This window comes from Protopterus annectens, chromosome 3.part1 (genome assembly GCF_019279795.1).
Source record: "Protopterus annectens isolate FY-2018-M chromosome 3.part1, PAN1.0, whole genome shotgun sequence".
NCBI lineage: Eukaryota > Metazoa > Chordata > Ceratodontiformes > Protopteridae > Protopterus > Protopterus annectens.
In genome coordinates this window covers 217272711-217289691 of record NC_056732.1, presented here as the reverse complement: position 1 = coordinate 217289691, position 16981 = coordinate 217272711, and the positions used below count along the sequence as shown (strand labels likewise).

At 39.6% G+C, this 16981-nt stretch overlaps 1 protein-coding gene across 1 annotated transcript in view; it reads left to right on the top strand.

The window, feature by feature from the left end:
- DNAJC13 (DnaJ heat shock protein family (Hsp40) member C13) overlaps positions 1 to 16981 on the top strand; it is a gene marked incomplete in the record, with an annotated part of 3140357 nt that overhangs the window by 2123814 nt on the left and 999562 nt on the right. The window contains 1 exon segment of the mRNA XM_044066722.1: positions 1189 to 1304. Coding sequence (XP_043922657.1) covers positions 1189 to 1304 — 116 coding nt within the window.

Genomic DNA, 16981 nt, shown 5'->3' with positions numbered 1-16981 from the left:
GTAATTAATTACATATTTTTTATTGGTTCATAATGGTACAAGTGTTGATTGCCATGGATATTCTGTAATTTAACAGCATGCCAGAAATGCATTCACTCATTCTTTGATAACTTACTTAATCCATTTCAAGTTTATATTTGAGCCAAAACTTATCCTAGGATTCCAACCACTGAAAGTAGTCTTAAATGTGGTAGAAACTCATATGTATGTCTGCGTGTGTGTGTGTGTGTGTGTGCGTGTCTGTGTGTACATGTACATGTAATGTACATGTATGTTTACATACACACGTGTATACGCATATATGTCTTTGGGCAGTTTGGAAGATCATCATTTGAGATTCAGCATGTCTTTGAGATGTGGGAGTGTTGAGAGAATAATGAAAACTCATGCATGTGGTGGCTCCACACAGAAGGCACCTCAGCTAAGGACCATACTGGAGTTCCTAGCGCTGCTATTCAGCAGTGCTAAAACTGCTGTGCTACTTTTTAGTCCCATTGTAGGTGTTGTTAAAGGAAAACTGAAAAATATATGCGTTTGAGTGTCTTGATTTGAGTGTTCTACTGATTTAATCATCTTAACATATTTTGTGAGTGTCACAGAAGTGTCCCTACTGACAAGAGCTGAATTGGGTCCCATCCAAGCCACTTTTTATTAAGTGTTGCCCAGTGTCTGATGGACTGCTTCCCACAAATCAATCCAGTGTAAACGTGTTTAATTTCTGAAACATCTTCATAAATATTTGTAGCATGGCGGAAAGTATAATAACAGGTTTTGTTAGAAAACACACAACTAAGGGCCACTTGTTTAGCTAAGTAGAGCTTACTTGCTGTTTGGAAAACGGACAAGATTATGTTGCTGTGTTTGGGGGATTTAATTCCTTGGTATTTGTCACTTTTAGATTGCTGCTGAAAAAAGAATGGTCTGTTCCATTCCAGTCCGTTAGGGACGTATTGCAACACTATTATTGAGAATTTGGATAGTCATGAAGAACAAAGGTGGATGTGTAGAACACTACTGAAAATAGCTGCTCAGAAGTCTTATTTGATGGAGTACTGACTGAAAGTGTGATGAGATTAAAGTTATAGTAGGTAGCTATGTAAAGTAACAATTCTGTGCTAGATCAACCACCGATTATAAAGTATTCTGTGACTTTTATGTATAGTTTTTAGTAAAACTTTGTTTTTCTAGGTGAAGCTGCTTAAAGACACACTTGAAGCTTGGAAAAGAGAAGTGGAGAAGAAGCCCCCAACAATGTCAATTGATGATGCCTATGAGGTCCTTAAGCTTCCCAAAGGACAAGGCCCGTAAGTACTGTATTACCATTGTGGAAGTTATGTATGGATGAACAGTGATGCATAGAAACAAGCATACTTCATTTATATCATGGCAGCACCAATGGTGGCGTAGAGTTGTTTATTGTTATATTTCTGACACATTGGTATTTGCCCAACTGTTTGCAAGCAAGCAATCCTTTATACCTTGGACTAAAACTTTATGGTGGAAACGTCTGTATGAGCCACTGTTTTAGATAAACTTTTATTGACAAGCAGAAACATTGTGGGTTTAGGTCAAACTTGTTTTCTACTTGCACAGTTTTTGTCTTTGAGTGGAAGAGTCTTGAGTAGTAATCATTCTTTATAAATCTTCAGGAAAGCTTATTTCAGGACTTTTGAGTCATGGTTTGCATTTGTTACAAGAGTTCTTTTCTTGTCATAAGGACTTCTTTCCGCTCTATGTGCTTGTACATACTCATTGTAGCACAATCACAGTCTTAGTGTCTGCAGCAACTGTTTTAGGCTGCATGCACAGTTCAGCATAAAAAATCATTGTTACATGATTCATGTATGTGTATTGTAATGTCTTTGAAAGGTTGATGTCAGGCATTGCCCATAATGTTAGTCTATTCCTCTGCAAGCAAGATTGCTTTGTTAAGCTGTTAGAATTAGATTGCAGGCTGGCTGTAAAACAGAATAATGTGTACTTAATTTCTTTTTGCCACTTAAATGAAATGTCAGTCTGCTAGCTTTGCTGGGTTATCTCACGGCATGGATGCTTCTCATCGCTGTTGGTAAGGTGTTTAATGTAGAATTTCTACTTTGAACTGTAGGTGTGGGGTTTTTTTGGCTGTTTTCGTTTAAGGTAAATTGTATCCTCTAAGAAAGTTATTAAGTGCTCTTGTGGCTGCCAGGTTCTCACTGTCCTGCACATTTTCAGTATTGCCTTTGGAGAAAGAGCTCCATATTCATTTTGGGTGCATTGTGCTTCATTGTATGCAAAGGCATTAATGTGGTGATGGTGGTATTGGGCTTCTGATCCTTTTACATAAAAGGAAAATTACTTGACATTTCTAAATCTGTACAGGAAGTTAGAAACATATGTGGTCTTTGAAATAGTTATCTAAAGCAGGACTTTGAAGCAAACTGAATTTAATAAAGAGCAGGCAACAGGTACTCTTGAATATCCTGTTTTGAATGGTATCCACTGAATGCAGGAGCTGTGGTTTATCAACCCCAGTGAAGACCCCTCATATTTCCCTGCTGTCTCAAATAGCTGCTTTATTTTTAAGGAATCAGTTTTAACTACTACCCAATATAAGACTAACAAAAAAGAAGAGAGGAAAAATTGACAGATATTTAAGAAGTAAAGTTGAACATGAGAGTTAGAAATGTATTGGTCATGTTTTCACTTCCTAATGGTCAGAGGCATCTGTAGTTCATTACTACAAATGCATAACACAGGAGAGAGGTGTGGTAAAGATGACTTATGCATTATGAAGTGGGCAATCATAAGGTTCTGCTCCAGAAGATTTTTTTGAGGTACCATTAGTTTTTATTATGGACCATTTTAAATGAACTGCAAAAATATGATTTTTCCCTCCAAAACTATAAACATTTGAAATTGTTTCAGCCTTGGCCTTTAGTTATGTCACCTTTTATTGATTTTTTTACATGATAGTTTATTGACGCAGGGCAGGACCTAGTATCTATGCATTCTGATTTAAAATGCCTGATTTCCTATATAAAATGTTTGAGGAGCATAATTACCAGTAGAAAAATATGATGATGGACTTAGCAAAATTTAATTAGTCTCTCTTAAGAAGCCAGCAATAATGCCTGACAGGGCTGGAGTTGCTGAGGAAATAGACTGCCCAAGTGTGTAGTGAGGTCCTTTGCCACTGGCAGTGGGGCTCTCCACGGTTGGACAGTCCTTTATTTGGCTTGTAACGCCTACTTTGGAAGGCATTATTGTGATTAGATAATGGGCTATCTTGTTAAATTGTTTTTTATGTTTTTCTTAGTATTTGTGTGTGTGTGTATGTGTGTGTATATATATATATATATATATATATATATATATATATATATATATATATATATTTTTTTTTTTTTATGTAAAATAGTTCTGCCGGCTAGTGTTTCAAACTTGCTGTAGTATATGTAATTGATGCTAGATAAAGTATTTTTCATGAAAAATGTAAGTTATGTAAGTATTTAATGTCCACAGACAGATACATATACACACATCCAGCAATTACTGCTGCTTTCTTGACTTAATGGACTTCACAGCTCACTTTGAATGAAAAAAGCAAATGTATGTAAAAAGCAAATAAAATAAAAAAAGGTAATGTATGTGTGTGTGTGTGTGCTCATGACAGCGAGAAAGTGTGTATTTATCTGTGTGCTTGCATGCAAGAGAGAGAATTAGAGACACTTCTTAACTTTTTTTTATCCTGAATTTTTCCATTCAGGATAAAGCCCAGCAGTAAGGGGGGACGAGGTTTGTATAAAATGTAGTATGAACTGTAATGTAGACTCAGCAAGGCTTTACTATGTCTAGGCAATTCCAATTCTGTATCATACCTCATAAAAATCATCTCCCCAGTCAGTCCAGTCCACTCACCCAACATCTCCGACAGAGTGATCAGTCAAGTTTGCCAGTTCACTACACTCCCAAAAAAATGTTCCCGGCTACTTCTTTCCTACCCATCACACCTCCAACATTTGCTATCTACCTGAGGAAAATGTATTTGGAATCTACTTGTGGTATAAAAATACCTATTTAAACATTTGCAGGCAAAGATCCTGCATCTTCTAGATGTTCCATGTTTGGGAGATACACATATATTCCCCCATTGCCTCTTTGTGAATTGCCTACCTATTTTCTCTTCCCAATCTTTTCTAAGCTCTTCTGATTGATTCTTATAGTTATCTTGCAATATTTTATATGCTCTACTAATTAGTCCTATTTTAACAGCAGCTTTTGTTCTAGATTCTATTAAAAACTCTACCAGTGCTGGTCTTTCATTTAAAAGCCCCCTATTTCTTTCTCTTTGCCTATACTTGTGATATCAATCATTGATAGGGAAGATAATCTTTAACCTGCAGTCCAAATAAATTCTTGGCCTCTTCCCATTCTATTACCGTTCCCTTTTTAGTTATTTGCTCCCAATACCTTGGCTCCTTTGCCAGTATTCTCCACAAATTCCAGCCCCCTTTTGCCTATTATCTGTACCCCTAACCACAGTCATCCCGATTGGCAAAATCTCTTTTCTCCATTCTCGTACCTCTGTTACAGGAGGTTTGGGAGGTCACTCATTGGAAGTTCTAGCTTGGCTGGAGTTTTCATTTAGTTTTTACTGATTGGTTTTTCAGTGTGACCTTCTCACTCTGTTTTATCTTGGAGAATATGTAAATTCACTCTGAACTCCATGTGCTGAATGCAGATCTTCTGTGCCAAACATTTTCATAAATTTCTTCAAAAATCTACCCTCTTTTTTATATTTTCCCTTCTAGACCCCCTCATACACATCTTCACTGTTCCAAACCAAATTCCAGTCTCCACCTGTAAGTAATATTCCTTGCTGAAAGCTGATTATTTCTCCCAGTATTTTCTTAAGCTCCATTTCCCTTGCCATTAGCCCCTCTATCAATATTGGAGCTCCTTTTGCAGTTAATATACGTGTTCCTCTTTTCCTTTGCCCAAGATATTCCACTGATTAACCATCCTGAAAACCCTTATTTATGAAATTCACATGTTCAGTTCTTTCCATGTGTCTCTCCTGTAGCATAGCTATTTGCACTTTACATTTTTAATATAGTTCACTACTCTTCCTTTTTTATATTTATCTGTAAGACCATTCAGAATGAAAGACTTATTTTATTTATTTTACATTTGTTTACCGGGAAGGTCCGACTGGATACATGTCCATTTTCAGTGGAGGCCCGGGGAGAAAAGCTCCAGTTTGAAAAGTACAGTTACATAAAGACAATAGAGGCATTTGGAAATACATGTAAAATACATTAATCAGTAAGGCACAAACGTACATATGTATAAAATACATTCATCAGTAAGGTGCAATTGTGCAGACAAGTTTGACTTCACTAAGGTAACAATATTTAAGACATTCATATTAGGACTAGGTCTCTTACGAGTACGGACTCTATCAGTATATGATTAGACAGGGTTTCCACAAACCGCAGGTAGTAGTTAGTCCGGGTTTAAGCAGGGACAGTGCCATTGTGATTGGAGGTGGTGTTTGAGGCTTTTTTTCAACAGGGTTAGGGAGGGTTGGAGAGTGAGTATGGCAAGTAGTGAGTTCCAGGTTTTACCTACTGAGTTGGCAAATAGTGAGTCCCCTGCCACATTTTTGCTCTTAGTCTTTTGCACCAGCAGTTTGTCAGCAGAGCGCAGGGACCTCAGGTTGCTATATGGTTTAATGATATCATTTAATGCAGGTGTGCTTTCAGGTTGGTATAAAACCTTGTGGGCTATAATGAGTTGGTTATATTGGACAAGACTAGACCATTCAAGCCATCCTAGTTGAGTTAGGTTGATGCAATGGTGGGTCCTAGAGGATGTACCTGTGGCGAATCTGGCAACTTGGTTATAGCAGCTAGCAAGTTTGGTGAGAGAGGCTTTATTCAAGTTAGTGTAAAGAGGGGAGGCATAGAGTAGAGTGGATAGTAAGTGGGATCGGGCAATAGTAGTTCTTGCTAATGAGGTGAGGAAAGATTTGATCCTATATAGATGGAGCCCATATTTGTGTTGACAGATTTGATTGTTTGATTGACATGGGTGTCATATTTTAGGGTATTGTCAACTGTGATCCCCAGGAGTTTTGTGCGAGTATCTGGGGAGATAGTAGTGCCATGAAGTTAAAGTAAAAAAATGGCAGAGAGGTTTTACTAGTGGGGGAAAAGATTAGGAGCTTGGTTTTATTGGGGTTTAAGAGAAGCTGACCGCAAACAATTTTTCTACATTATTGAAAGTATTTTGGGTTAGGATCTTGAGCTCAGTTAAGGAGGACGCTGTGCAGATTAGTGTAGAGTCATCTACATATTGAATGCAGGTGGCCTTGGGGGTGATAGTGGGTAGGTCGTTGATAAAGATTGAGAAGAGTAGGGGTCCTAATATGGACCCTTGTGGGACTCCTAGAGTAATAGGTAGTTGGGTTGATAGGGTATTTTTCCATAGTACTGCTTGTTGTCTCCCAGTCAGATAGGATTGGAACCATTTAATAGGGACGCAGTTAAGTGACAGGTGCTTCAGGGTATGGATAAGTAGCTGGTGACTGACCATGTCAAAGGCCTTAGAGGATCTAGGAAGAGAGCTGAGGTTAGTTTTTTATTGGTTTGATTATTGTTAGTTAGAGAAGGATAGGAGGGCTGAAGTTGTGCTATGATGAGGCCTAAAGCCATGCTGAGAGTTGGCCAGGTGTTTATTTTGGGTGAGGTAATGGGTTAATTGGTTATGGATGCATTTTTCCATCATTTTGGCCAGTGGTGATAGTATGGCTATTGGCCTGTAGTTAGTGAGGTCTACTGAGTTACCTCCCTTATGAAGGGGTATGACATGGGAGACCTTCCAGAGAGAGGGGCAATAAGTTTCAGACAAGGTGCGATTTATGATCGAAATGGGGTATGCAGTGGCCTCTGCCCTTTTCTGTAGGTATTCGGGTGGGAGGAGATCAGCTGCTAGGGTAGTGGGCTTTAGCTTGGCAAGTAGGGATTTGATGGTAAATGTAGATACAGGCTGGAAGTTAAAAGGTAGTTGGGTGGTGGTTGGGGAGGAATTCTGCGAGGATTTGATGGGGGGGTAGCTGGCTAGCTAGTGACTGGATTGTCTTGGTAAAGAAATTGTTAAAGATATTAACAGTTTCCTCTGGAGTTTTTAGGTTAGAAACTGGGAGTGGTGGTTTGGCCAGGGTGGAGCAGTTTGTTAATGCCTGCCCAAAATTTTTGAGGTTTGTTCTGATGTTTATGCTGAAGGTGTTGGTGGTAGTTTTTTTTTGTATAATAGTGTAGCTTTCTTGGAGTCATTCCTTAACTGTTTAAATTTAATATGGTCGAGTGGGTCTTTAGAGATTAACCATTTATCCCATGCTTTGTTTCTTGCCAAAATTTTAGTTCTGGTTACTTTTGTAAGCCAGGGGGCTGTCTTGGCTTTGGCTCTGAGGGTGCGGATAGGAGCATGGGAGTCTAGGATGGTGAGGAATTTGGAATTAAAATAGGCTACAGTATCATCCAGTGGAGGATTTTTTAGGATGGCCCAATTGCATGCTTTGAGTTCATTCTGAAAGGCGACGAGGTTAAAGTTCTTGTGAGAGCTGATAGTTTTGTAGAGAATTCGGTGGTGGTTATTTACTTTGTTTAATGATGTAAGTGAGTAGATGGTCACTTAGGTCATCTGGGAGGGTACCTACATTATACAGGTCTAGATGGTTGTTAAGGATCCAGTCCAGGATACTGCCTTTGTAGTTGGGTTTATTTATCCTGGTGGGTGAGGATATGAGTTGGGTATAGCCATAAAGGTTTACATGGGTGGTAGGGGATTCAGAGGAACAATTGTTCCAATCATTGTTAACATCCCTTCCACCATGGTTTCATGGGGGTAATTGTATGAAAGCCATTGTAGGAAGTCTTCTAAGGTATTAGTGTTGTCGCCTGGAGGGATGTATATGCAGGCGATGTATAAGGATATGATTTTGTTAAGCTGTAGTTTGCAGAGGAGCACTTCTACATTACTGAATTGGGGGGCTGTTGTGGGGCAAGGATGATATCTAGTGTGTTTTTAAACAGAATTGCTATGCCTCCACCTTTCCTAGTGACACTGTCTAGGCGGAGTATGTTATACCCTGGTGGAGTAACTTCATTGTCTTTAGTTCCTGGTTTCAACCAGGTTTCTGAAAGACAAAGTACATCAGGTGAGTAGACTGCCAAGAGGGCATGAAGGTTGTGGACCTTATTGTTAATACTCCTGATAATTAGATGACAAGTCAGGAGAGAGTTTGTGGACCTAGCATTTGGACAGAAATTGTTGACAGTGTTGGGTGGAGGGCTTGTGGGAATGGTGGATCCTGGATTAGGGTGAATGTCACCATCCCTTATCAGACAGAGTTGGACAGTTATTATAAATTTTCAGGGCTTTACTAATTATTTTATTATAGTATCTGGTTTTGGGGAGATGGACCATGGTCTAGTTAGTTGGTGGTTGCATGTGGAAAGGGCAAGTTTGAAGTAAGCCAAGGGTTGAGCCGCTTTATTTGAGGTAGGAGCCATGTTCGTTTGGTTTTGTGGGTGGTGAAAGCCAAGGTAAGGTTGATTTTCTTAGATATTGGGGAGATAAAGTGCAAGCAATATTGCTGAGAGGAACATAGTTGGTCTCATTCTGAATAGTTAGTGTTGGACTTGGCTATGGAGTATGGCTTGGGAATCCAGAGGATGAGCAAAAGGAAGGGGAGGGGATTAGAAGTAGAGGCTGTTTGGGATAGGTTGAGGATGGGAGAGGAGTGGTTTATTGGACTTAAATCTAGCAGTAGTAGGGGCGGGTGGAATTATGGGGGCAGGGTGGGGCACGGAGCGGGTCCGAGCGCAGCAGGGCTAATCCCAGCCACGAGGTTCCTATGATCAGGTATTCCTTTGGTAATGTTACATTTTTTCCAGATTTCCTTTTCCAATTTCCTTTTGCCAAAATTCCTTATTTCAATTTTCTTAAGGCAAGCCTTATGTTAGGGCTAATTAGGCTGTTAGTATGCCCGTTCACTTTTGATCGCTTAGTTAAAAACGCTGAAATTTTTTGCTGCTTTTTAACTAGCTTACTGAGTTTAGGAGGAGCAGAGGTAGAATTAGTCTCTAATTTGCAGGGTGTTGTGCAGTGCTATAGCCCCAGTTTGGATAGCAGTTTTAAATACATATAGGTAAAATTGTATTGTGAGAACCTTATTAGGTTTTCTAGGTCCGTGGGACAGGGCAGGAGATAGTTCAGGTAGATTGTCGCTGGGGCTGTCCTTTTCACGCTGCAAGCCTTTCAGTACAAGGGCAGGTCAAGGGGCCTAGTACCTGGTGATGAACAGTACAAGAATTTGAGTTTATGTGGGGCAGGCACTCTAGGTAGCAAGGATAACAGCAGATATGACTCTAGTTTAAATAACATGCTGCTATTCTGTTCTGCTTTAAGGTCAAGCACACTCGTATCTAATACCACGGTTTTACACTATTGTAGAAAACATGTAGTACCAACTGCTGCACTGTTAGAACAGGTAGATTACATAGAAACAAGTTGTAGGTTTTAGACAGTAATTAGCTTAGCGACACCACATATGTTTTAAATTTAGCATCATTATAAGCAACTGCTATTTAATTACGTAGAGATTACTGAAAACAATGTAATCAGGCTACAACTGCTCAAACGGCTTAATATTAGTAGTCTGTTGATGTATTGCACTAGATTTCCTTAGCGACTGCTGGTTTTTAAACAAAGGTAGAAAAATATCAACAGTTACATACAAGTACAAGTAAACTAGGTTAGTGACAACTCGCAGCGTCTCTCCAGGCAAATTTAGCTACCAAGGCAAGCCAGTTGTATCTAGATTCCATGAGTTAGACTAGCTGCGACATACATTTCAATTAGGAAGTAGTTAGCAGAGTTCCCCCTAATAACATCAATCAGTAGTAAGATGAGGTAAATTTAATACAGTAATATACGTACCAGGTTTTAGAATGCAGCCGAATGAGTCCAAAGCACTGGGAGTTTGAATAGCGGTGGTTTCTCTGGGTGTATTTCTAACCTCACAATTGTAGGTGGTCTGGGGGAGGAGCAGAGCATGGCTAATCCCAACCACGAGGTTCCTGTGATCTAGTATTCCTTTGGTAAGTATAGTATAACACTATGTTACACTTTTTCCAGATTTCCTTTTCACCAAAATTCCTTATTTCAATTTTCTTAAGGCAAGCCTTATGCTAGGTTAATTAGGCTGTTAGTATGCCAGGATTTACAAAAAGCATAATTTTCTTGTATAGTTATTACCACCTTTTATGTATAACTGCTTTTTTGTTAAATGTGTATTTCAAACATTTGTTACATGCATATACTGTTTGGCAGGTTGGTCTTTTATACAGTTTCTTGTCATATCCATTTGAGCCAATGCTATAGCTTACATAACTTTTTTTTGAAAGCCCTCAAACAGAACAAACAACCCTCAACTCCCCCTAAAACTGTCAACTTAATAATAACACACAAAACTACGTACATCTTCAAATATTACAGTTTTCTACTTCCGAATAAGAACAAAAGTTATAAGCCGATAGCCACACAGACATGCTAGAGTTAACCAAAAAGAAAGGTTAGTCACGCTAGACACGTGGCACAGCCTGTGCTGTTAGTAAGTGCTGTTTGATTTTTTCTATCTTTATAGCTCTCCCAGCTGAGAAAACACTTCACTGTTTTCAGTTAACACTTTCTCCAAGCTATTTCTCTTTTGCAAATTGTCTTCTAAAATCCTCCAAAGCTAGTTATGAAAATAAATTTGCCACTGACTCTAAAGACAACCACAAAGCATTCTATAGCTATGTCAAGAATCTCAATGGCAACACTCAGATCTGCTCTGAGTTACAGCACAATGGCACTAAATATACAGAACCAACTGATATTGCTAACATCCTGGCAGATAGGTTCAGTGCTAACTTTATCCCCTCTCACCCCCTAGAGGGTCCATCTCTGTACTGTAAGGATGCAAAGTTCCTATAAGCACATGTAAAGGAACACACTCTCCAAAGCCAAGAACACAGCATCTATGGGACCTGACAATATCCCAGGCTGCGTTCTACACAAACTACAGAACGAACTGGCAACCCACCTAAGTACCATGTTCAATCATAGCCTCACCTCAAGCTTTGTGCCCACTGAATGGTGCACCGCGACGGTTATCACACTCCACAGAGGGGTAGCCATGACGGACCCCGGGAACTACCGCCCCATTATCCTGACGAGCCTGGTCTGCAAGGCCATGGAATGTATCATTATGGAACTCATAAACAAAGACATTGGTAATCTCCAAACTCTAGACCCCACCCAGTTTGGGTTTGTAAAATGCAGATCATGTCTCCTAAACTTGATAGACTTCTTTGAAGCAGTCACCAAAGCCATAGATGGAGGGTAAGGTAGTTCGCACAGCCTATCTAGATCTCGCCAAGGCTTTCAACACCATCCCCCAGTCTGGAATTTTAGATAAACTCACTAAACTAGGTATAAATCCCTATGTCACAAGATAGGTTGCCAACTGGCTCATGGACAGAACCCACACTGTGAAAGTAGCAGACTCCAAATCCGACTTCAGACTAGTGACAAATGGTGTACCACAAGGTTCAGTCCTGGGTCCTCTCCTGGTTGGTATCTACTTCTCTGAAGTACAGGCTAACACAGAAGGTCTTTGGCTAACGAAGTTTGCAGATGACTGCAAACTAGGAGCCATAATTGAAACTCCTAACGATGTAGATATCCTACAAAAGGGCCTCACTGAGACAGATGCCCCATGGCCTGAAGCTCAATGCCAAAAAGTGCATTGTCATCCCCTTTGGTAAAAAAACTGTTCCCATGAACTACCACATAGGTGGTAGTCTACTTAACACCAAAAGTGTGATGAGAGACCTTGGGACACAGGTGGACAGTAGTTTCTCCTTTGATAATCACATCACCACAGTGGTCAGGAAATCCTTCTACATGGCACACACCTCATCACAAAAGGTTCTCCTGCAGAAAAAAAGAGGTCATTGTTACCCTCTACTCATCACTCATTAGACCCATTATAGAGTACAGCGCTCCTTTTGGTATGTACCTCACAAGACATCTACAACAACTGGAGAGGCCACAGAAGTACTTCACAAAGAGGATTACTGGCCTCAAACAGATGCCCTATGCAGACGTCTCAAAAGACTCCAGCTTTACTCCGTTGCATATCACCTACTCAGGGGCAATCTCTTCCTAACATACAAAGCTATGTCAAGCCCAGAGCTGTTGGACATGCTCCACTTAAAGAAATCCCAATTCCTCTGAGCTACATGCTGTAGGGACCTAAACCTTGTCACCACAATAAGCAGACTATGCTGGAGGGATAGATTCCTGTCCCAGTGACTTCCCATACTCTGGAACAGACTACTTATCTATGTCAAACAGAGCTCCTCATTAGCACTCTTCAAGAAAAATCTTGATGATTGGATGGGAAATAGGAAATTCACCCCAGGGATCACTTCTGTGGCTCTGCTCGACAAGGGCACAGGAAAATAATTTTCTTGGGTGGTGAAAGTCAGGGTACCTTTTTGGCTAGGCTTATATAGGTCCTAAGGCCAATAGCGTAGTACCTACCTATGAACCTATGACATGCAAACCAGACACAAAACTGATAAGGATAATTTCTTTACCAGAAAAATCCTTATGATATTAATATTCTTTTTCATTTGCATGCTTTGTAATAAACTTGTTACTGGATAATGCCTAGGGTCTTAACCCAGTCATTTCCCTGTGTAAGTATGGGAAAAAGCTCACTGATTTTTCTTTTGTCATACTCTCTTAACTAGACCTTTCCTCTCTCCACCCCTCCTCCCCCCACTTTTTTTTTTAACACATTGCAGTGCCTACATTTCTTAAAACTTTGCAAAGAAAAAGAAAGAAGGGAGTAAAAGAAAAAAAAAAACAAAAGCATCTGTTTATATTGGTATCCCTATTGCCTTTCAAAAAAAATAACTGAGAACTTTACTTCGTCGAGTTGGTTTTGTCTTATCTTTAAAGCTCTTCCAGCTGGGAAAATCCCTGATTGCTTTCAGAGAACATTATGCCCTAGTCAGTTTCTCTTTTCTTTTTCCCTCAGCCAATCCCCTTCCAGTATATTGTCTCTAGTTTCTCTTTATCAGATTGTTTCCATGTAAACATGAAGACCAGCTGCAGAATTCCTACTAAGTATACATGTATTTGCTAGAAAAAATGACTCATAAGATTCAATATGTTTTCATGTACTTGCTCCCTCTTAAAACGAATCGATCTAAGGTCCTTAATCCAGTCATTTCCCATGCAAGATTGAGAAAAAGCTCATCAATTTTGACTTTGGCATGCCTGTTTAACCAGGCTGTTTTTGCATTGCATTGCCTATATTTCTCAAAACTGTACAAGAAGAGAGAGAGAAGAGGGGAGAAAAAGAAAAAAATGCACCTATTTACAATCCCCATTACACTTAAAAATAGCATGCAAAGAAAATCATACACCACAAATACAGTACTATTAAGATGTTTTCTTTACTTAGAGTTAGCCTTCTCCCCTCTCTAATCCCACCCACAAGCATTTTTCCAAACATTAATGACATGTACTTAGTCTCCTACAAGTCCAACAAATTTTGAAAAAGTCCAATATTTCCAGATTTTCTTGTTCTGTCATATTTCACAAATATAATTATTGCATTGTAATCCCACAGTAAGTTACTGGTTTTACTGCTTTTCTTCTCCGTCACTCAAATCATGTCTCTCTCTTCATTTCCAATGTACTCTTGATTCCTTTTGTCAACTCCTGTGCTCTTTTCCTGCTCTCCAACATTTTCCGTTTAAATACTGAAAAAGGTTTCACAGGTACCGTCTCTCTTTGATTTTTATTACCAAAACAAGAAGCACCAAAATCTCCTCCTGTTTTATAGCTCACATTTTGTCAGACAAACTTTTGTATTTCCTCCTTAGCATGCACTTCATCAAGAAATGATTTTGTTCTTCCAGAGAAGAATACTTTAAAGACAGCTGGATACAGCAGTTTGAATCTTACACCTGCTTCTCGACTTTCTCTGAATAGTGGAATGAAGTTACTCCTCTTCTGCCTGGTATACAATGAGTCATTCTCTACAAACACTCTGATGTCTCCCAGTTTTATATTTTGACTTGCTACAGTTTTGTCAGATCAACTCATTCTGCTGGTAAGATTGCACTTTTACTATTAAAGGTCTAGGTTGCTGTCTTATAGCTTGGTTTGGACCATACACATGATGAGCCCTTTCAGCTAAACTCCTGCTGTGGAATACCAGTCGAGTTGCTTATTTGTGCTTTCATAAAATTAATGCAGTCTGTTCCTTCTAGCTTCTCTGGTATAGCTGAAACTCTCAGGTTTTCCTTACATGCTCTGTCCCTCTAATTGTATTACTGTTCTGAAACATGTCTTCCTAAGCAGTTTCATATTTAACCAGCCTTTTCTTCATTTTGACCTCTGATTTTTGGAGCTTTATCATCTCATCTCATCTGAATATCTGTTTAAAGCTACTTCCATTTTTTTCAGCCTTTTGTTGTGTGTGTGTTGGTATGCTCCATCAGTGTTTTGTTTATTTTAACAAGTTGTATATGCAGTTGGCTTGTATCTTCCTGTAGGTTACTGGAAGTCCTGTCTGAAGGTTGCATTGCTTTTTGCTGAACAGCTGCATAACTTTCCCCAATCAGTGTTTCTTCCTCACTTTTTGTAGCTGATTTTTTTTCCAGGTCTTCTGTATTTCTTTCTTTATTGCAGGCATCCAGTCAGTGCACTTACTAGCCAGTTACTGAAATGTATCCATAAGCACAAGCCCACTGGCCTTCTGTACTGAGTTTCTGTTTTCACTTGGGAGAGCTAGAAACAAGCTGTTACTCGGCGTGAAGCCATCTTCAGCAGCAAAAGATATGTTAATAAGAAGCAGTTTCTACAGAAATGCCAGACATGGAAGGACAGCAAGCAGCAGTCTGGTACCCTTTCCTAGTAGGAAACTGCCTCACAGTCACAAGTTCATCATCACTTAATCACTAGTGTGACATATGCAGTGCAAATAACAGACTTTGTATATGTAAGCCAGTGACAACTATTCGCCTCACACCACTGGGTCAGAGAGGCAGCTTCAATGGGGTATTCAATAGAGTTTTACAGAACTCCAGCAGTAGATCATAGCTTTGGCAGTGCTTGTATTATAAACTTTGACTGTCTTGCCAGATTTAGTCATGAGAGAAGGAACAGTTTAATTTCAGTCTTCTTGCCCCAGCCAAAAAAAAAATGCCAGCAGAAGCTTGTGTCAGCTTTGTTAGACATGAAAACATTTACTTAAAAAAAAGTTTAAGATGCTGATTTTGCAGACCCTCTTACATTTCTGCAGCAAGATGCCTTTATAGTAACTGGTTGTGCAGAATGCCAACCTTTATATCCCATTTTTGAAGATCAGTGGGAAGTTCTTGAAGTTGTGGATATGTAGTTCCCGTTTTTAGTTCACTTTCTTACTGTTTGACCTTTCAGCTGTCTCCCAAGTTTTAAAAAATGTTAAACATCAGAATTTGCACACCTGATATGGAAGATGTTACATATTTGTCCTTATCTGGATAACTTCGAGCAGTGTGTCTGGGAGCATTGAATTCTACTGTGCAAGAAACTCATGTTTCATGGATCTAGGTAACTTACGTCATACTTCCCCTTTCAAACAAAAACGTTTGTATATATTTTTGGATGCTAACAAGTGAACTGTATTATATTTCCTTCAAGGCAAAATTGAAACAGAAGTCTGCTTCTTTACACTGAGGACTAGTCTTTTCTTGATTTTGCTGTGATTGATGCCTTTCTGTATTCTAGTGGTTGCATGAGAGAATCAGCCTGCTCCTTTGGTGTAGAGTGATAAAACTGACTGTGGCCAAGATGATTTCAGTTTGATCAGTGGTTCAAGCATCTATAGGAGTCTGTCTGGTGAGGATGTCTGCATCTGTCCATGGTGGAACAGAAAAGGTTTGTTGAGAGCCATTGATGCCCAAAGGATGGGCAGCTCTGTAAGTGGTGTACCATGAGAGAGCGTCCGTAAATAAGCTATTTTTGGCTCTCATTGCTAGTACATGGGAGAATAATGTGTTTTTTATGGGTGATGCTGGTCACTTCCCTTCCAACCAGGGGTAGGGGTTAAGGCCTATCTATTACAAGTGTTTTTTCAGTTCAACCTGGGGTGCTTTCTGCATAGCATCATCGTGCTTTCCCTTTGTTCATATGTTTCTCTAATTTCCTTCCACATTCCAAAGACCTGCAATAGGTGGGTTGGACACTCTGAATTAGCTGTAATTGTGTGTGAGTGTGTGTGTGTGTGTGTGTGTGTGTGTGTGTGTGTGTGTGTGTGTGTGTGGTACGGAAGAACCACTCCAGAAGGGCTGGCCACCCAGCTTTGTAACCATTGGCTCTAATGATGGCCACTGTTGATGTGACACTCCAACCCCCTGCGCAGAAATGGGAGAGAGGTTGTTATGGATGGATGTACAATACTCCCGCATTACCAGGATGCTGAGAAGAGGACAGACCACCACTTTAGCTTCCTGGGTGATGTTGCCCCACACCCCTGGATGGCTCTTGTACCTGTTTATGCATATTGCTAGCGAACAAATGAACAGCATCTGACTTGGGGGAGAATTGATGAGGAGCATGGAGACAAAAGTCCCTACAAAAAAACTGCACGAGAAAGTCCATTGTAGTGTGATTAATTTAAGGAATCTGAACAGGCCAATTATAAGATGACAGTCTTATTTTTTAACATCTTTATTAAATTGTCACTTAAGATATATGCAAACTTGCATTAATAGGAAAGGAAAACAAAGTATATTGACAAATTTCTCTATTTTTACATGCATTATACATTACACATCTTTCCTTCTTTGCAACTATCAGTCTAGTGTTACATAAAATGCTGAAT